General features: G+C 39.1%; 1 protein-coding gene across 1 annotated transcript; it reads right to left on the reverse strand.

Annotated features, from left to right (window-relative positions):
- Nucleotides 1–881: 881 nt before the first annotated feature.
- Nucleotides 882–22,066, reverse strand: LOC148332395 (neuromedin-K receptor-like). The gene is made up of 5 exons (XM_088302482.1): nt 21,421–22,066; nt 17,467–17,655; nt 17,189–17,339; nt 5,561–5,757; nt 882–2,274 (listed from the first exon to the last, which is right to left on the reverse strand). The coding sequence occupies exons 1-5, from the start codon at nt 21,786–21,788 to the stop codon at nt 1,953–1,955; spliced, it is 1,227 nt and encodes a 408-aa protein (XP_088158608.1). The 5' UTR covers nt 21,789–22,066; the 3' UTR covers nt 882–1,952.
- Nucleotides 22,067–22,604: the final 538 nt, after the last annotated feature.

Consider the following 22,604-nt stretch of genomic DNA (forward strand, 5'->3'; position numbering starts at 1 on the left):
CTCTTTGCGTTTCGAGATTTTCAACCTGAAGATTGCATTATCACAACTTTTTAAATCGATAAATGATTCGTTTTTTATTCATCTGTATATAACCAGCCATTCTCTGAGGGGATTCCACTATTACACTCAATTTCATTTTGTTTACCATGGCTTTGGAATTTCCCACGATGCCATATTACTGTATACGCGCCTATGTGATTTCTTAATTATGACGTAGAACTGCATTGCCTTTCTGCAGCGTAACTTTGTAATAAATGCACAAAAACAATTTTGTCGTCTTACGCTTTAATTTTTGCGATGAGTGCGATGAAAAATGTACAATGATGAAATGTAGAATGCTGAAAAAATATGGTAGAAAATTGCGCAAGTATTTTAACGTCATTTGAAGTAATTCACTATTGTAAATATAACGCTCGGAATGTAAGAAACACAGTTTAAGGTTTATGGGACGGAACAGTATTCACTGTTCACTCCGAATACCTGCAGCAATAAAAGTTTAATCTTATTTGATCTTAAAACGAAAATGGACTTTAAACAAGCAATGCCATGATTTTTTTCAAACTCAATTATTGCAATGCAGAAAACACAATAACATCCAATAAACAGCAAAGATTTACCACAGAAAGACACACAGTGTATTTTAAAGTTCATACCAAAATAAAATCACCTTTTTTCCTCCCAAACAAACATTTCACATAAATACGCAAAACATCTTATTTCACATTCTGCTGCTAATACTTTCAAGAAGTCTCTAAACATTCACAACTCATATTAAAGGGCTTGACGACAGCAACGACAATAACTTTCTTTTAATCCTTGCGTTACTGGTAATTTATTTTCTTTCTTTATTTTAACATCAATCCTAATCTATTTACAGCAAGAAAATATATCTCGATACGCCACAAAGAGGCTTTACTTTGTTACTTTGTGCAAAGACTGAGCAGAACATGTATCAAATTGCATGGCACAGTTTCATTCTTTTAACTTTGTTGTAAAGAATTGAGAGGTGTGAAATTGTATCACGATACACACAGCACAGTTGAATGTTTGTGTGAAGTTCAGATTGCTTACATTTTTTATGTAAAAAGACAGCAGTCAAAAAAGCAGCATAAATCTTCATCGTGCTCTCCTTCATTTACATGTCAAGAGACCTGGTGATAAATTCCGCGGGCAACAGTCGTGACTCATTCATTTTTTTCACCGAAACACAGTAGTTGCACACGTCAAATAAAGTTCACAGTTAATACGAGTGGAAAATAAACTTTGGCATACGTACAGTATTTACAATCACCACAAGATAATGTTTGATTCAAACCCGCTGAGACTGTGATGTCAGTCAAGCATGCGCGGTGTTTTAATTCAAGCAGAACACACAAATAATTGGACCGTCCCAAAATAGCGGCGCAATTAACATTTTGATGTAAATTCGCGATCAAGGTTTTTGCTGAGCAGGAGTTCACTCTCGAAGGAGGTACTCAATCTTTTGTGTGCAGTATCTTTTGTGAACATCCTTAAAATGTAATGCGCACACATTTTGCCTATAGTGATCATGCAAGTGTGTAAAGTTTTTCTTCGTGTTTTATATGCTGTCCTTTCTAAAGAATAACACAATTAAAAAAAAAAATACTTGGCCATCTTTAGAGACACACTTGGCACATATTTGGGACTTTGTTTCTTTTTTTGTTTTTATGACGTCAACTCAGGAGAAGGCAGTTGCCAGCCAAAACTGTTGACGAGGTAAGAGAACTTCTCTTGCACATACAAAATAAATGTGTGAAGACAAGAAATCCCAACCTAATAAAATATTTTTTGAGCCAGCTCCCAGCAAATCAGTAGCGCACATTTTAAATGAGTGCGAAGGAAATGGGTTGTGATGGGCAATTTGGGGGTGAGGTTTGTATAATATACTCTAAATACAAGTGCATGCTGTTCCGAAGAAATTACAGTAGCACTCAAGAGAATTGCTCAGCTTGAGGAGTCGGGTTGCCACCATTTTGGGTTTTTATGCTTCCAATGCTGCAAGAGGCAGGCGTGTGGCGAGACGTGACGTAGCTTCTCTTCCTGGAGGACAGAGACCACTTCCTCCCGGAGCCACCGCCATCACCATCGGTGGAGTCGTAAACCACAACCATGGTGGTGTCCATTCTGGACAGCGTGTACATGCTGCTCTGCCGCATGGGGTGCTGCCGGGTCGAGCGAAGTTCCAATTCGTCGTAGCTGGACACTTTGATGAAAGGGCACCAGCGAAAAGCTCGCTTGAAGCCAGCACGAAATCTGATGCGGTATCAGAGAGCGGAGAAAGCACAAGAATTGTCACAAGGCGAGAGATTGATCAGAGCGCGGGGAGAAATTGACAGCGCCGAGATAAATCAAGCTTCATGCGTGGCTGTTATATGATAATGTATTCTGCGGTCAATGGCGATTGAGCGGGGCTGTGGCAAGATTTCAACGGAGATGCATTAGTAAAGAGGCTTAGATTGTTTTATTGTGTCCGCTAAAATGATTTGCAGTTACGTATTGATTTTTTTATGTAAACACTGAGCCATCACTTTTGCTGTCAGTGGAGTCAAACCAAGACAAACTGAATATTTATGTCTATTTAATTCTTAATATTGTATCCAGGGTCTTCAGTTGTGCGACTGGAAATGATCTCATTTAATTTTTAATATTGTATCCCAGGGTCATGGTGGTCATTTGGAAATTCGGGAGCACTCCCGAATGGCCTGCCCATTGCAGGCTGACATGGCCTCACATTAAGCCAATTTTTACATTTAAGTGTACAAAAGATAAACAGTTTCATAATTTGTGTCTACCCAACATGGACATTTCAGGCTCCAGAAGCTCGGCGTCTAACTTGTGAAAGAACATTTCTATTGTTGTTTACGTGTTTTGGCTACGCGTATGCTAACAGTTTTAGCATCGTATCGTATATGGCCAAACGGTCAAATGTGCATCTTATGGAGTACAAGATATAGGCTTTCTACAGTATAGTAAATCCACACGCACATTCACAACTATGGTTGTAGTGCAACTTCTGTAAAACAAACTCTAGCTACCAAAATGCCATTTTGACCAATAAAGCAAATATTTCTTCTTTTCGAAGCTATCTATCTTCTGGTTGTTGTCACAATATATTCCTCCATCCTGGTTTGGAGATGACTCTGTTATGATGGATAAATTCCCTGTAGCCTCTGTCATATTTTTTCTGTCAATAGATGATCCAACCCTACAAGATGGAGGACATTGATTTACACTAATAGAATCCCACACAAAGCCAAATTGAGCACTTGTGTACAGTGAGTACTTCTATAATATTATTCAAGTATGTATTTGGAGGACTACTTTTTACTTATACTTTAGTCATATCATTTTAAGCTGACAGGCAGAAGAATTAAATGCTCTTCCACTAGATGGCAGAAGGTACTGCACATTATTACCCTTTGTATCAATTTTTCCGATATTTTTACTTGGTGGTGTGCCGTGCGATTTTGTCAAACGATAACTATGTGCCTTGGCTCAATAAACCTCACTTGACGCATTGTACTTCAAGATGGCTTTTGTGACCATGTGAGATTGGAACATTGGCTGTATTTTAGATGCTGTCACCAAAACAACTTCATAAGTTCAACTTTTACAATGAAGCGCTCGTAAAAATGTTAGCTTTTTCTGACCATTTAAGGCCACCATACATCACTTCAGTGCTTGGCAATCCATCATAAAGCCAGACAAGTCCAAGTCTGTGTGTACAGCATTATGTAGTTGTACTCGGGGACACATCCACACAAGCTAAAGTTGGATTTATTATGTTTAATCCTATGACGACACATCATGTTTGTTTGTGGCACTGTGCGTTGTCTTCCATTTACATAAAAGTGTCAACTGTAATCATCTGTCTGTCCTTTCACATATCAACAAAAGTTTGTACATTCCAGTGGCTCGGGGCTTTCAAGGCCTTCTCTGTTGGCCCGCTATCATTACTAATTTCGACTTTTGATTAAGGTCCTCCAAACAATTTAAAATATTTTCTTCCTTTAGATATTTTAGTAAACCACTTTTATTAAACTTAACTTTAATGCAGTGTTAAGAGGTGGATTAGCTCCCTGAAGAGTCCACTGAAGGCCCATGTCCGAAATGCACAGCACGCCACTGATACAATCAAATTCACGCATACCGTAAGCATCTTTTCAAAAGCACGAATTATGTTAACGCCAGTAATTCCTTTTACATTCTCACATAATGTCAACATCAGCAATTCCATTTACTAACACACATACTCTTTGTCCTCCTGAATACACACCTCAATTATGCGGCAAAGTGCAATTACTTACAGAGTATATTTAAAGTCAAGTTATCACAATGGTTTTTTGACAAGGACTGTGTCAAGCATGAAGGATCAGATCCTTTAAAATCAATAGCTTTCATGCAATCTACAATCGTGGGAGTTATGTAACGATATCAGAGAGTTTTTGGAACCCCAATGGGCATTGACAAAAAGTAATCAGAGGTTGCCACCCTTTTTTGCAACTGTGTACTTCTACTTCAGCTGTGGTGCAATTACTATACAGTCCAGTATGCAGTATTCAGTATATAATGTCATTATTTTTCAGACTATGCCACCGTATAACACAGGCGTGGGCAAACTACGGCTAGGGGGCCACTTGCGGCCCGTTAAACGTTTTAATTCGGCCCACCAAACTTGAAAAAAATTAAATGAATAAACCGTGTTAATGTTTTATTTTCTAACTACTGTGACATATATATTGTTTTAATGCTTTTGTTCACTTTCATTTAAAATTAAATGTATTTTTTTTTTTCTCCGATGAGTTGAGGTTACCAGAACACTCCATCCATCTGCTCCTGGTCCGGCCCCTCCGTCAAATTTTAGAACTCATTGTGGCCTGCCAATCAAAAAGTTTGCCCACCCCTGGTATAACACCTTAAATTTAGACGAATGGTAATTCAGGGTTAATGAGACATGTTTTACCCACTTTTGCAGCGATGTTTCATTTTGCAGAATTAATTTCAAGGTCTTTTGTGCCCCCCCGCCCCTAAAATATCTGGCATGTTTATGATACTTATGGAAATATATTCTGACACGAATGACAGTTTGTATACAGAGAGAAGGCTGAATTATTGGCTTAGGCAGTGATCTACGCTCTGCTGAGTGCCCTTCTACTTTCCAAGTCAATGCACCCAGACAATCCAACCAGATATAATACACTTAGCCTTTTCTCTTTTCATTAGGATGCAATGATTAAATCGCCCAACTTATTTATCGTCAAAGAACATATGAAGCCATACACAACATTACATTTTGGTGAAGCATGTGAACTTAGTTCTTGCATTAATTCTTTTGTAGTAAAATGTAAATGCGTGGTAGCAGATCACCACAATGCATTCCACCTTCCAACTTGTAGTATGTTGTGCATTTCACAATTTGTCAAAATTGAAGAGGGAAATACATCTTTGCTCTGTGTGCAATACTGTTGCGAACATGAGCAAATTGTGTGAAATGTGACGGGTATGAAAACTGTACTTGTAATCTTGCACGTGAACTCACCTGCTGTTCAGGCAGCAGTAGATAATGGGATTGTACATGGTGGAGCTCATGGCCAGCCACAACACGGACAGGTAAACTTGCTGGATGGACTTCCACTTGATCAGATGCTTGTTGAGGCCCGTTACGATGAAGTAAATGTGATAGGGCAGCCAGCAGAGGGCAAAGGTCACCAGGACGATGATCATCATCTTCACCACCTGGTGTAAAAAAAAAAAAAACAAAGGGAACAGATTATTGTTATCCATAGGACAATTCTTTGATGTAGTAAGCAATAATGCACTGTTATATTTATGTCACTCGAATTTTTCATTTTACACACAGCCTCGGTGTGTGTAAAATGAAAATAGTAATTTAATTGTTCCCTTAGATGTACTGCTGGTAAATGCTGGCTGAATGTTAGTGATTAGCTCAGCTGTATGTTGGGGCAATGATGACAAAAAAATAAAAAATAAAAGAAGAAAATCAATACTAAATTATGGCACCATATTTCACAAAGTTGCACCCCAGTTGTGTAATAAAAAGAAGAAAATCATTTGGTGTATTAAAAATAAGCATTCACATTTACTTTTCCGATGTAAATCTGCCACAAGGTAAGCAAAAAAAAAAAAAAAAAGGCGCCATTAACGTCTTTTACCCGTGAAAGTTTAGGAATAGATTAAAAAATATATATAATAGTAATAATAATTTAAACAGGATTAAATGTAATGGAATACAGCAAGGTCAATTTGGTTTACGGGTGAGATGGACCCTATCGTAATTGATGGGGAGCGTCGACCCTGGAATGTCGCCTGCCAATCACGGGGCACATATAGAAAAAAATCAACCATTCACACTTACAATACGGACTCATGGGAAATTTAGGGTCTTGAAACTAACCGAACAAGAATTGGGGAGGAAGCTGGAGCAGGACAATAACAAATGTGGGTGAGATGTGCTAACCATTAATCCGCCCTGCCGCCCACATCAAAATGAATTCTCAAAATAATTTAAATACAGAGTAAATACACACTTTATATACACTGACAAAAATAATTCCCACTTTGCGAAATAGAGATTCCTGCTTAAAACTACAAAAGGAAAAGACTGCTGTTTATAATAAATTATGTCTAGCATCACGACAACCTGTTGCTGTACAATCCACATTGGATCCAGATCACCTCCAATGAGCTATGTGTTAACAAGGGCATGTTTGCTGCTCCAACATTAAATCATGGGGCCGATGTTCTGACACCTGCTTTCAACAAGTCACATCTTTGGATCGCAACTGTTTGATGCCTGGAAAAACACACTTGGTAAATACCGTTGGCCTGCTCAGAAGCAGCCTGCCAGAGACAAAACAGACATCAGCGTGTTCCTCCTGAAATGTAAACTCATGCAGAAACTTGTGCAGAAAGAAACACACTCACTGTTATAAAAAATATTCATGTCATAAAACACACCAGGCTGTGAACTCGGAAGTGAAGACTAAATAGTGGTGCAAAGGATAGAATTGTCAAAAGCAGCATTTTTTTTTAATTCCAATGTGACATCCCCCAACTAATAATGGAAAAAGGTTATCTTAAAATCCATCAACTTGAACAATTCAATGAGGAATGCACCAATGCAGATATCAGTGTCAGTACGGTCACAGGCCGGCTCAAAGCCTGTGGCAAAATAAAAGAACGCAGACATAAACATAGTCCAATTGAATAACTTTAAACAATTAAAAAGATGTATACGATGTGAGTGTGGCAATATCTGAAGTGTGTGCAAAGTCAATGGATGAACCGTAGTGAATGTGCGATAGCGTGTAAATGTAACAAACAAGCAAAACCTAAAACAAACAACCCAAAAGAGTGTTACCCGAGCGCAGAGAGCCATGGTGATTAAGGAGGACACCTATTTATTGTATGGAGTGCGCAAGTTGGCTCCAATAAAGAGGAGCGTACCCTGCCTGCGTGAGGAACTGCCCCAGAAGGACATGGGAGGGCGTGACAGTACCGATGCAGGATGTCTGCCCCATAATTGCACTCCTAAAACTAGTCTGACATTTACCTTCCATGTGGGTGAAGTTGGAGCCATGTCAGACATGTGGAGGTACCTTAAGGTAGACACTGATGAATTTTAGGCACTAAAAATTACATAGCTAGCTTGCTAGCTAGCTAGCTAGCTGGATATATATAGATAGCTAGCTAGATAGATAGATTGCTAGATAGATAGATAGATAGCTAGCTAGCTAGATTGCTAGCTAGCTAGCTAGCTAGATTTATTTTTTGGTATTCATAGGAATGTGAGTCCATATGTAATCTGTGGTATGGGGCATGTGGAGGGTGGAAATATATGAGACTTGGATTCATAGTGACTTTCCAATCATATCTTCTCTCACCAGTGCAGTGAGGAAAAAGTATAATTCATTCAACAAGCTAATGATTCATTCAACCTGTCAATCCGCACGGAATATGATGAAAGGAATTTTACGAGGGCAAAGGATCTGGTGATTGAAGGGCATCTGTTTTGCTATTTGATTCAGTCTGGTTATATTACAATTAGGGACACAACTGAGCATCAGCCATTCCGGTTCATGAAAAGTAAATACCATACAAAATGTAAAAATGAGCATCCATCTATCTTTCTGTATTAAGTAGGATAGTATTTTTGAAACTGCCAAAATATGCTATAGAGGGCACCACTTTGCTAAACACTAGAATAATCAGACAATGTTTTTTTTAAAAAGTGGTTATATACTTACTTCTTGTAGAACTCTGTGGTGATGCTACTATGATTGACAATTAACTCATTCACTGCCATTGACGATTATCGAAGCCAAAAAGTAGTTGCACTGTTTGTCTTTCATTATATGCTGTACTCTGACTTGTTTATCCCCAAAAAGCTCATGAAAAAAACCAAAAGTCAGCTAATTTTCCAAATCGTTGACCATTTCAAATATCAGATGTTTGGTCGCCTTGCCGTCAAGTCTGTATTTTCACACACTGAAACATAGTCAAATTCTGCGCATTTACTTCCAAATGTCAATCACTTATGATAGGGTTTAGCGGAAATGAGGCGGAAAATCTTATTTCACAGAGCTTGCGTTTGTTATTATCATTATATACTTTTTCTGAGTAGTCACATTTTTGCACAGAGACGTTAAGTACAATTAATCATTTACAAACTGCACATGAAACATTAAGTGCACAATAAATGGTATATATCCTCCGGGTGCTATAAAAAAAACGGCAAGTTGGGCATAATGCTATGAACTAATGGCCAAACATCAATGAATGCCTGATTTATTCTTATTATATACTATATATTTGAATACTCAAACCATTTTAAATTTCACAACTTTATCGCTGACCTGTTATGATTAGACCATTATACACCGTTGTTGACGTGAAAAGAATCAGAGTACACAACACGCTATTCCAACATACAGTATCTCTATAATGTCCTCTATACTGTTTGCATTTAATTGAAATGAGGTGAGGGCAAAACATATCACAATCATACTGATTTGCTTTGCGTTGCTGAACAAAACTAATGAAACTCATACGCTAATGAGCTTTTGAATGCAGAAAAAGGATCCCGAGTTACAATGTAATTGACCAAAACAGTCTCAGGGCTTTCTCCACCACTAGATTTATGTCCGTTCATTATACCAATAAATGACCTCCCATTAATTATCTTGCTGTCGGAATGAATACCTCCATCTACAGTCTATTTGCAACGCGATAAGGAAAGGAGAGACCGTTATAATCATACCTAAGAGGGTGGAGAGAAACTGGGGTAATACAAATAAAAGCGAATTTACAAATAATTTTATTATAATCCTTTGGGTAGCGGGTATCTTAATCGCTTGTCCTTTATTAGATGAACTTGACCAACACATTGCAATAAGATTTTAATGCACCGCTCTATTGAGTGCTTTAGTTGTAGTGGCAGGATTAAATAGTCTTTATTTTCCATCCTGCATAAAACATTTTAAAGTGTTGTACTCGTGCTGTGGAGTACATTGATGTAAGATGGGCGTAATGGTTGTACTAACTGGTGGTCAGGAAAATTATTTTTTTTCTCCTCCAGATTCAACAAGACCTAGTTTCTACAAAGTGCTTCATTCCAGTTGTACCTATTTATAGTGTCAAGCGTTTCAACAAATTTACCTCAGGTCCAAAGCATCCTTGGTAGCGCTTTCCTGCTTGTAAATCTCAAGTGATTATTTGTCTTCGTGGGAGCCAGAGCTCTTCTGTTTGGGAACCAACAAAGGTTGGACAAGGCAAATCTTACATGGTCCTGTTGGGCGCTCTGCCAAGCGCTGAACTAAATTACTGTATATCACCCTGCCGGCACAAAACATTGATATTGTCCGTGGAAATGTTCAATGTAGGTTCTGGGAAAAAAATGATTTGCTTGACAAATGTTTATTGTATTGCCTGGCTTTTTTCAAGCGCTTTGAGTACCTTGTAAGTAGAAAAGTGTGGAACAAGGGAAAGTATTTGCTCTCCTGGCTGTTAATCTAACATATTTAGATTTTTTTTTTGGGGGGGGGGTACAACATTTATTAGAAGGGGCCAGGCCCCTTTTTGTCCCTGACTAGACCTGCCCCTGACAGGAAAAAATCTGAAAGACTAAGAACATCTCTGATTTGCCTTTGCTATTGCACTGTATTTATTTATTTATTTGTTTACTTTTCAGCCACTTATTTGTCAAGAATCCCCATTGCCTGTTTTTAAAGGTTAATGCAAAAGAGTCACAACAGTGAAAAAAAAACAGTCAGAAGTGAGGAAAATCTAGTGGAGGATCACTGCCTGATCCTTGAAGGTGCTTATTCTGTGATTTTGATCAGAAAACGATTGCCCATGACCACCAACCCTTTGAACAGGACTCATGATTACAACATTCCCATTAACCAAATGCAGCATGACCAGAAATGCTCAAGGGACGCACACATTGCGTTGCCACCACCGTCCAGCACATCATCAACACACAATCAAACACTAGCCAAGGAAATTGATCAAGTTGTCCCCACAATCAAATATCCCTAAGGGGAAAGGTCAGCTCTGTATTGGCGACAACAAGCAGTCCTTGTCTGGGAGAACTATTGCAGACTTATAACATCATTAGTGCTGCACCCTGGGTTGACATTTGAAATACCAAGCCCTGGGCATTGGCTACAAATCGAGAACCTGTTGTGTTAGGTCTGTCTATCAGTGAAGATGATGGGAAATCACAAGCAATGAATTGTTGACCCGCCACCTCACTGACCTGTTACATTCTGCCAAGAAGTGTGTGATTGAGGCAAAATACAGGAACACGATTTTTATAGACCACGTCTGTGAAACAGGAGCACTTTCCGCCTCAATACGTCCCTCCTTCTACTTCATCTAAGTGACCTTTGCCTCCGTAATCATCTTGTCAACTGAATTACTTTATGTAGTGAGTGGTTTACTGATTGTCTTAGGTAAAAAAGATGAGTTCTCGGGACAGTAGAGCACAAACATTGAACATGAAATGTTGAAAGTGTCTGTGGTTCACGTCATAGTATAAAACAATCCTTGTACGACACTTCCCATCAACCCGTTATATCTTCAAATTTTCTGACACAATGAAAAAAATGTGGACTACCGATAACATTAATAATGTATTAATAACATCTTAATATGTTAACCAGTTGTCCAAATTTTCTTGAAAAGTAATATGACATGCATTGATCCCCTTTTTTAATCGAATTGTCCTCGTTATGGGCGCGTTTAACTGAATCTGATTTTAGATGACAGGCGGCATGCACCCTGGATTAGTCGCCGTCCGCTCAATCACAGGTTACACACGCTGTAAATTTAAGTTACTTCAGTTAACCTAAAAATTGAAGTACAAAGCACCTTTTAGTTAGGTGAGCAAATTCTTATTGATGGTCACATGACACACCTTTTTTTTATTGAAGATTTTTAATGTCTTTTTATCACGTTTGCATGATAAACTGGGTTGGAAATTCCAAGGAGTCACTTTTCTAGTTGGTCCGAAACACTTGCCAGATAAATCTGATTGGTATTCGATATGTAAATTCGCTTTTCTCTGATTGGGTGCTCTCATTGTGAAGTAGAATTCACCGAGCGTTACGTTTGCACTGAAGGGCGTGATGCCCAATTCGGTCCCGCGTGTATGGGCTCATTTTATCATCTCATATTGCCGGAGTAGCGAGGCGGGAGGAGGTAGAAATATTTTGAAGATATGAGTCAACGCTCTTCGATCTCCTTGTTTCATGGACACGTTCACTGAAGATGAAGACAGGTCATTTCCTCGCAGAATAAATGAACTGTCTGCATGGCTGAATTACCGTCCTACTATCACCACAAATGTCCACTTTATGCTTCATATTTCAAGTGGGATTAAATTAAAGTCAAACGTTAGGACAACAACTGTTACTCAAATGAACTTTTCAGATTCACGGACGATGTCAGTAGTCTCCAAGCACTCGCTCTCGCCTGCGGTTGAGTGTATATTGAGCTTTTGAAGACGTATAAGTCGGATGTGGGCGGATGAGCGTTCACATCGCATGCATATTCGATTTATATCCACATATGAAAGAGAGTAAAAATGGAAATTGCACTCTTCACACTGCTTAAAAAACAGATGTTGGATATGGGCAAGAAAAAAAATGAGAGATGGCTTATGGAAAAGTTTGCGTACTAAGAAGTTGGGCAAATATGTTTCAAGAACATAGTGGCAGTTAGCATTCCAAAAAAAAAATAAAAATAAAAAACCATAACCTTAACTTTCATAATGTGTACATGTGTACTTTTTCCCAGCTTGAAATTATCACTGAAAAAAGTCCTAAAATAAATTAATATAATTTTTACCATGTAATTTGCAGATTTACCACAGTTCAAGGCTAAAGGTTGAAAATTTGTCCTCGAAAGTACCAACAAGTCAGAAAGGCTCACGGCATGCCTACGCTCTCTGCTTCTGCCGTTCCATTGTTAGTCAGCCACAGACGTCACACAGAGCAGCAACGAGCGTCAGCTGCAGCAGGTTGTACTTCACGTACTCTAACATTTTGCTTTTTAAAAAGAATCAGACTCAATGGGCAAGCATGACGCTTCTTTACAACCCCCGTGGAGTCGCTGGCGTCAGAAACAGTGCAACAGTGTAACATGCAATTTTATATTTTTATTGTTTCTAATAAAACATAGACCAGTATTTGTAACCACGCTGCATTGTTTTGTTTTTTTAGACAATTTCTAAAAGTAGTAAACCGTGTGTATTAGGAGTGAGTAGAGATGTAGCCAGTAGAACGACAGGCCCTTAAAAGGAGTCTTAGGCTTTCAAATAAATATACTCAGGAGTAAGCACAAGAGGCAGCATCTTTATTTACCCTACGTAAAGAGGCTGTTAGTGTGAATGGGGCTGAGTGACGATAAGTCATCTACTTTTAATTTATCTAGAGATAGCATTGGAAAATTAGTTTCATTAATAACATGAATAAAATGTAATCATTATTACCTTTTCCAGATTTTAACTCACAACAGAAATGATACACATAACAATAATTCTATGTATTTTATGAAGCAATCAACCAAGAACATCATAAAAATAAAATGGGATCTACAAATATATTCTGTATTTTCCAAAATAAACGGAGAAAATATGAAGGCCTTTTAAAATATTTAAGTGTCATTTCGATAAAATGATTTTGATTGGAGTCCAACATTTTTTTTTCTAGTTATATTTTACAAAGTTGTTAGAATCACAAAAACAACAATTAGTTATTTTGTTGGTAGAAACATATAATTAGTTGGTCGAACTGGATCAACTAAAAGAGATAGAATGAAAATCAGCATGTGTCAGTCAACTTGGATCAGCAAAAGCTTAAAAAATATTTATTGTTTTGACAATGAATAATACATAATATATCTTTTATCTACCTTTAAGGATTCAGGTATTATTCACCCATTGCTTGTATTTCACACTCAGCATGCTGTTTATCTGGCTTATCTTGTCTTGAAGCATCTTTTAACCTGTGTCTTCTCCAAATTTGCAGTCAGGCACGGTGTAGTTTTTTTTTTTGTCATGAATGTCATGTTGGCAAAGATTTTTCTCGGCCTGCAGGCTGCAGTCAGAGTTGGTTACAAAAGCGAAAGAGAGCAGCCTCAGGCGAGACTCTTAAGCATAACAAAACCAGCTAACCTGAAGCAAATGTCCACCTGACTTTTGACCAAAACAAAACACCACACACACCACAAAATGTTCTGCCGCACATCAAGATGAAAATGCCCACTCGGTGACCTACACTTATATCTCAAACCCTTTTTTTGTTTCCAAACCCAACATTCCAGTTGAACTATTGCACTGCTATCCCCACTAAATAATAAATGTATTTCTCTGCCGTTTTATTCCAGGAATGATTTGTGGTTTCTGTGATTAATCCAATCGAATCTCTTTTGACAGACTGTCTGAGAGGATTATGGGCTGCGTGTACAATGTGATGCAGTCTCATACAGGATTCCAAGGCTTTACTCGACACACTCAGAAATGTAACAATGGCGTGCATGTATGTATGAGGCCAGACAAAATATTAGAAATACTGAGCAAAGAAAAATCAGGAGCGAAACAGAGTAGAAGGGATTCGAATTGAATAGATACCGAACTTACAACTCCCAGCAACTTTAGCGCATTTGTCCAAGAGTGACGTTTCGTAAGTAATGCTTGCATCCGTCAATTCTCGACCACCTTCCCTGTTCAAGGTCGCCGGTGAGCTAGAGCCTATCCAAGAAACCAATCACACTCTTATTTACACCCAAGAACAATTTCAAAGTCATCAGGTGTCACTATACACAAGGCGACTGTGTTGCCCAAAAAGCAACAATATGGTTCTTAAAATGAGTTCATGAGCTCTATAACTATTTGGTTGATCGTTTGAAATTACGTGAATACCTTCTCTGCCCTTGACATGGCGACCTGATTTAAGTATTATACATAGGAGAGGACGAGATATGGCAGCTCCAATGTTGGACAAGCATTAAATTAGCTGTTACTGTTAAGAATTGTCGTCAATGCTTCTATATGACATGTCATACGTGACATTGTAATTACTACAACTGCTAAAAAGTTGCTTGAGAATTAAAGTTGGAGACCAGGATAAAAAACAATTAGTGGCCACTTAAAAAAAATGTAAAGTTCTGTAATACGTAGCACTGCCACTCCCATCTTGAATGCCGCGTTTTGTGACAACCGCAAGCAAATATTATCAAATACATAGATGCATCCGGAGTACGTACATCGACGGCCCAGACGTATTGGATGCGGCAAAGCGGATCAAATCGTCATGATGCCTCGGTAGATTAGTATCATTGCTTTTGATTGCATTATGTCATTCTAACTCAATTTTACAAATTCTATTTGCCGATTTTATGGCTAATAATGCAAAAGCCACATAGAATAAAAAAATGACATCACAGCTCATTTATATTATAAATATATAAATATATAAATATATATTATATTATATTATTTTATATTATATTATATTGTATTATATTATATTATATTATATTATATTATATTATATTATATTATATTATATTATATTATATTATATTATATTATATTATATTATATTATATTATATTATATTATATTATATTATATTATATTATATTATATTATATTATATTATATTATATTATATTATATTATATATCTATATATATATGTATATATATATATATATATATATATATCGAGTTGTGTTATCACAAAGTTGTCAATCAGTAGAATTAAAAGCGGGTTATCTTAATACACATTAATTTGGCCCCCAAGATGTTGATTACATCTCACGCCATTCCCTCATGAGTAGATCAATATTTTAACAGTGAAATTAAATGAACAACACTAGAGGATTAAACTGACACTCTAATGGAGAGTGAGGTATATCATCTGAATTGTCCTTGGCTGGCACAGACTTTTCCAAAATCTCAGTGCACAATGTGACAAATGGGCAATGTGCGAACAAGCTTTTATGGAGAAAAAAAAACCGGCATAGCAAGGTATAGTTATAAAAAGCTTAAGATGATTTAACAGCTACTTGCTACAAGTGCAGCTGCTACGCATTTGGTGCTCAACTTCTTTCCCGATGGTGCTCATTTTTATCCCCATCTTGCCAACTTCATGGATGACAGTAAATATTTATTATCCACAGTTCTTGTAACCTTTAGGAAATCAAACTAATACGTCCAGTATGTGTGTCAGCAGTGCAAGCGAACAAGAGCACTGACTTGGTCTCAGTCCAACATAAATATATTGTCACTGCAATCAATGTCTTGTCTGACCATTCTATGAACTTTTTAAAAAAAATGTGAATAGCACAAATGGTGCTCCTAATGGTCACAACAATCTCACGTTAGAAGTAATCTTCTTTCATGCGCAGCGAAGGGAAAAGAGGAATTCTACCTCGTAATGATTTGGTAGTCATTAAAACAGCTAATACTGAAGTGGTTTGTGCTCATAATGACAGCACCCGTTAAAGGGGACGTGAACCCAAAAATTTTCTTCACAAGAATATGTTTTACGCTCCTCTACTAGTCTAAACGCGGCATTTTGGTTCATATAGAGTTTGAGGAATATGAGATAAGCATTTTTTGTGTTCTCTTTCTGAATGTGCAGCTTTGGGATTTGTAAGTGAAGGAGACACCGTTAAGTAAGGAACAAAGTCACGCTTGAGGAGGATTTTAAACACATTCATGGAAGTTGAAGGACAGAGTAGCGTAATTCCACAGCACACAAAGAGGTCAGTTACTTGCAAACACGGTAAATGCTCGCCATGCATAACCGGTTCCTGCTGGGGGCCCAGAATGAAGATGGGTGTCCCTATTTGGCTAAGTTGTGCAAATATGACCTGGCTGCCCCAACAGCAAGCACAATTAGAGAGAGTTTGGGAGTTAGCGTCAGCGGTTGGAATCCCACTCCGTCCGAGTTGTGGAGTTGTGTCCTTGGGCAAGACACTACACCCGGCTTGTCTTCCGCGACACTCACATGGGCGTACGACTGGGTGTGAATGTTTGGTGGTGGTCGGGGGGGGGGGCTGTCGGCGCACACAGGCAGCCATGCTTCTGTCAGTTTGCTCCGGAGAAGTTGTGGCTACCGAATGGAGTTTGCCACCACCAGAGCGTAAATGTGTGATTATTTTTGATTATTTTCTTTTTATTTTTTTTTATTTTGTTTTTATAAATGAAAAGCCCATTAGATATTCAATTGTAAAAGGAAAAAAGTGTTACAATTTCTTTTTGATTTTCCATTTCAAAAAGAGAGAAAAGAAAAGTAAAATAAAAATAAAAATACAGGCTAACTAACTACAATTTTTGATTATTTTCTATTATTGTCGACTTAAAAAAAATGAACTCCTACTTGCCATTATAGTTGAATGGCAGCCTTTGGTACAGTTTTTTAAAGTATAAAGTATGCAAATTTATTTTTTTTAATTTTCTGGTGCCCTTTGCGAGTATGAAAGCATCTCGGATAATAAGTGAACAATAAGTGAATAATTGCGATGATTAAATCATCACTCAACTCCAGATGTTGTCCTTCGACCTCATGAGTCACAATGTACAATACATCTGAATATATAAATGGTACACCTAATCCTTCAAGCATGCTCACCTTTCTTTTAGCTCGCAGTTGTCCATGATAGTTGTCAGATGAATCTCCAGGGATCTCGCCTCCCCACAGAGTGACTCCCACGATAGAGTAAGTGATGCCCATCACCACCAAAGGCAACACGTAGACCAGGACTGTCACTATGATGTGGTACCTTCAGGGACATTTTTAACAAAAAGAAACGTTCATTTGGTATTTCAGGGACAGCGGTGTTCTAACATGAGCGTGTGAATACTTTGTCGTAGGAAAACATGTTTGCGGCTGAATAAGAGATCGCTCACATGACGGGGTCGTCTTCCATTCGGGGCCACGCCACATAACACAAGGTCCTGCGAGGCAGAACTCGGATTCTGGAGAAGTAGCAGAGAGGAAAGGCCAGAACCACGGCCAGACTCCAGATGCAGGCGATGACTCCGGTGGTGGCTTTGGCTGACAGACGAGGCTTCAGTGGATGAATAATGGCCATGTACCTACGGGGGTCAGAGGTCAGACACTTTAGTGATGGTTGCACAAAATGCTGGCTTCTTTTCTCCAAAATAACATTTTCGTGTAAATTGCCTTTTGTAAAAATCCATTTCCTGTTACAAACTGTATCTTTACAATTGACATGCGAGGATTCATTTGATTTCCAATTGCCCAGGCTGACATTTGTTAATTGAGTCTTCATAACAGGCCACTGACCTGCTTTCCCCTCAGTGTCTGGAACACAAAAACAAGCCATCTATTTACCACTAATTAAAGAGTCACGTCGGTCCTTGTATATTAAAGCACTATAAGATACTTTTGTTGTACACTACATTTAGGCTACTGAGTATAACTTATAAACCACAACAAGAAGAAAATGAAATCACACAATCACTTGAATATAAATACAGTAATCCCAAAAGACATCCTAAAGGCAGATTAATGACCCCTGTCATCTTTAAATCTCAACCAGACGTCTTGTCATGCCCGAAGTGACACAGCATGCTTTGAGGAAACCATCACATTTGAAAGCTTGTCACTGTACCGCGACAGTAAAAACTCACAAGCACTTTATCATCGCCTGGTGATTAACGGGCAGCAAAATCTGCAAGCACATTAAATGTCAAGTTGTGCCTCCCATGAATGGAGAGGGAGGATGGTCACCCTCCAGTCAACCTTGCTTTACAACATCAAAGACTTGAAGAGTTAGATCATGCTGTTGTTTTTTTTTTTTTTTCAAACATAATGTCAAGGGTGTATATTTTATCATCAGTTAGAAGCTATTTTTCATTTCTTTCCCTCGTGTTTTTTTTTTTAAATACTATGATGAAAACGCATGAAGCATCTGATGATTATCTACACAAAAACTATAAATGCCAGTCCCCACAACCATTATTAATCTTTTAATTTAGGGATTGGCCGAATACCCGAGTATTCAATTAATTGATAATTAACTCATTCATTACCAGCCGAGTAAAAAAAAAAAGGATCTTTGACGTCTTTAGCCGTCAATGCTACTAAATGAGTTAATAATTTGATAACTTGTGTTGATCTTACATACAGTACACCACCGGGTGTCTGTGAGTTAACCTAAACTGGTTGTCATAAGGACAACAATATGACATTCATGCTATGGCACAACGCCGAGGGGAAGTTAATCCTAATCAATATCACAAAAGCACGGAAACAAGAGTTCAGATCATTATATATATTTATAATTTTCTTATTTTACTACTTTAAAAATAATTCCCTGCTTGGATTTGTGTCATAAGATCGGCTGTATACATTTGTTGCACAACATACTGGGAAGCAGGCTAAACACATCCGGGCATGCTAGACGAGCTGTCTGAGCAATTGGCCTTACAAAATGAGACGGCGCCCCTGAGCTATGTTTGGGTTGGGTTCTGCATCTTGATCAAGGGCACCTGAACAGAGTCCATTTTGAGAAATAGCATTATAAACATTGCAATGTAAAAAAATTCAATAAAACAAATTTAGTTTGAATAAAAAAGCACATTAACCCCCCCCCCACCCCATTCTTTTTGTATTGTTTTCTAAAGATGTGCTTAGCCAAAAGCAAAGAAGGAAAAGAGAGAAAGGGAAATTACCTGTTGAGTGAATGTTCCTTACTCAGGAACTAACACAACACATTCAGACTACACAAGACAAGGACAAGAACATGATGGAACAAAAAGCCGTTCTTATGAAATCCGTCCACCTTTTTCACGCTTAGCATCTTTTGTTGGATGCGCAGGCGACTGAAACACACTTGTCAGCCACAGAGGGGGTGAAAAGAGGGCCAAACTTTTGTCTGAACGTGAACTGTGGCCTTGTGCCATTTCAAGAGAGCGGGGAGCGAAGTATAAAAATAAGCATAACCTGGGGTTACATCTGCATCACACAGGTCACGCTGATGCTCTTTCGCTTTTTCTTTTTTTATTTTATTGATGGAATCGGAAGGACACGAGAGACCATACACATTGAAGTTACAGAAACCAAAGCGAGCTTGCCTGAAGGAAACAGATTGCTCCCGCTGTTTACGGCAACGAGGGCAATGCCTCACGCCATATTCTAACAGTGACGCACAAACACACACCGAGAATTATGATGAAGCCGCTGTCATGACCGATGACGCTCCTGTGATGACTGGAAAGCCAATCTGATAGCGATCGCACCATTACCTGAAGTCACATGGGCAGGCGGCACACTGTGGATGGGCTTAACAGATTAATTGGGTGATTGATTGTTAAGATTGCGTGCACACGGGAGTGCATGACTGGGCAGCGGCTATAGCTGGGGTGCTGTTGATTTAGCATTTACTTCTTTGTGAGCGAAAAAAAAGGACATTCATGGGAAGTTAAACCACTTTGTAAATTCAGTGGACCTCCACTGAACTGCTGTGCACAATGTCATTAATACAGAACATCAGAATATTTATTTAATGAGGCCAAAAATAATAGTTTTGTTTTTTTTATATAAACATATTAATCCCATTTATTCCATCCCCATATTAACCCCAGAACAGGGTCACAACCTGTTCCGGAGGCTATTTGAGCTGACTTTGGGTGAGAGGCAGGTTAGACAAACAGTCACACTCACATTCTCGCCTCTAGACAATTTAGTGGTCAATTCATCTCTCATGAATGTTTTTTAGAATGTGGGAGGTAACTGGAGTACCCCAAGAAAACCCACATAGGCTCTCAACTGTGAAGTGAATGTGCTAAACAGTGGTCCACTGCGCCGCCTACCTCGAAGTTAATCATGGAAACACAGTCAGTCATTGCCAACTATGAATTAGTGCCAGAGAAATGTAAATATAAATTTGATGGCGGGCCTCATGTTGGGAGTGAGAAGGCAGTCAATCACACCTGAAACTGCCTCCCGTACAGGAATTGAAACCACCGATAGGCAAAATCAACCCCACCCCACCAGTCCACTGCACACAAGCATGAAGAGAAAATCGTGCAACACATTTACCTCATGCCCTCCTAACATTGTGCTTTCATGCAATTTGAGTTCTTCTAAACTCAAGATTCCATTTTATGCCTCTTGATGAAAAACAGCATAGCCCAGAGGAAGAATGGGTGAAGAAGATATCGAGAATCCATGCTGAGATTGAAGTTGGCACAATTTATGTTTCACACCCCTCCCTCAATGGATACACTTTGGAGCTTGAAATGTGTGTGCTGCTGTGCTTGTGCCTCTGATAGGCTCACTGTCACTTTCATATGGACAACAGAATTCCTCCACTTTTGATTTTCCAATGGATTGTGGGATGGATGCTAAAATCCCTTATTCATATTAGATACAAATGCACAACTTGAGTGGCTCCAAACGAAATTCCACCTTCACAAAGCGCTTAATAGAGGTAATTGTGTTATTTGTATTGTCCAAATAGAGCCTACAAGGAAGTTTATTTTTAAAATATGACCCCCCTAATTTGAAAGGGGGGAATATTTGAAGAGCTATCAGTATGATCCATTGCTTTAAAGCAACTGAAATCGGGCAGGTGTTTTTCTCAGCCATTCAGTCGCCCTATTAGTTCTTACTATAAAAAAGGGTAAAAAAAAATAGATACACCTCCCAGGAAGACGCATCGATGCAAGATCCAACCACAGCAGTAAACTATAAATAATATTATATATAATAGCGCTTACAAGATACAGTATATAGATTATGTGTGCAAGTTTATGAGACTGCTGTTGTTTTGGATCTCTTTTGATTGCAATAAACGATGATCACAGTCCGTCCGTGTCACGTGATGAACCCACCTGTCCACGGCGATTGCAGTCATGGAGTAAATGCTGGCGAACACGGACGTGACCGGGAAGAAGTTGTGGAATTTGCAGTAAGCCTCCCCAAAGTACCACTCCCCGTGGGTCGCGTAGACAAAGTTGATTAAAGTGTTGAAGGCAGCCATGGAAGCGTCAGAGAACGCTAAGTTGAGCAAAAAGTAGTTGGTCACCGTCCTCATGCGCTTGTGAGCCAAAATGATCCAAATGACGATGAGATTTCCGAACACGGCCACGGCCAACACCAAACTATAAGCGACAGACCAGAGGGCGACGCGCCATGGCGGTTGCACAAACTGGTTCGTGTAGTTTGAGGTCAGGTTCGATCCATTGTGGGAAGCTGCCATTTTTTTTGTCTCCTTTCCCCGCGTCCACCGGATCCCCTCCAAAAAACAAACAAAAAATGGATGATGGAGCTACCAAAACAGGCGCGCGACAAAGTAGGATTGGAGAGAATTAAGTACCACAGTGCGCAACAGGACCACATCCATAATTAAACATCGTCTTCACAGCTGAATTCTATGCGCTGCATAATTTCTTGTCAAACGCGACCGGTCCGGACGTGCAAGTGTGCGTAAATGCCTGTTGAGTGAGGGTGTGTGAGCCGCAGCATAGCAGCAGCATCATTCGCTCGACGCCGTGCGCACTCGCTGACGCACAAGTGGAGTGGGCACACAAACTGGAGGAGATTGAGCGACACTTGTGGCTGCTGTTTTAAACTTCATGAATAACAAATGCACGTCGGACGATGCGTTCTCACTCAGTGCGCATTGCATTGCCTTCATTTTGTTTTCAACCCACCTAATCTCGTGTGGGAGCAGGCACGTACACGATATTGAAATAGTCCAGATGTGCGTGAGCGCGCGCGCGTTTTGTGTGTCTTCGTGGGTTTGCGTTGTGTCCGTGCGCGCGCGTTCAACCCTACTGACTACAATTTCAGAGGTATAGCATGGATCAGAAAAAAAAATCATTTTAGAAGTCGGGCCATTTCCACACACACACACCCCCACACCCCCACACACACACCCAACCCTCCCTTTATGAAGGCGTTGGTGATTATGTTGTAGAGTAGACGTTTGCTTTGTGACATTTTCAAAGGTTTTTTTCACGGTGGGGGCTTGACATAATTGCGGACTTTGAAGTACTCTGCTGCCTGCGCCGGT

The sequence above is a fragment of the Idiotropiscis lumnitzeri genome, chromosome 8 (genome assembly GCF_059441095.1).
Source record: "Idiotropiscis lumnitzeri isolate Australia: NSW breed Sydney's pygmy pipehorse chromosome 8, RoL_Ilum_1.0, whole genome shotgun sequence".
Classification (NCBI taxonomy): domain Eukaryota; kingdom Metazoa; phylum Chordata; class Actinopteri; order Syngnathiformes; family Syngnathidae; genus Idiotropiscis; species Idiotropiscis lumnitzeri.

What these genes read in the sequence shown, in the direction of transcription:
- LOC148332395 (XM_088302482.1), bottom strand. Translation starts at nt 21,788, where the DNA reads ATGGCAGCTTCCCACAATGGATCGAACCTGACCTCAAACTACACGAAC. An exon ending in ATGGAAGACGACCCCGTCAT is followed by an intron (nt 17,340 to 17,466) that starts GTGAGCGATCTC and finishes ATGTCCCTGAAG; the next exon opens with GTACCACATCATAGTGACAG. An exon ending in TACTGCTGCCTGAACAGCAG is followed by an intron (nt 2,275 to 5,560) that starts GTGAGTTCACGT and finishes ATACCGCATCAG; the next exon opens with ATTTCGTGCTGGCTTCAAGC.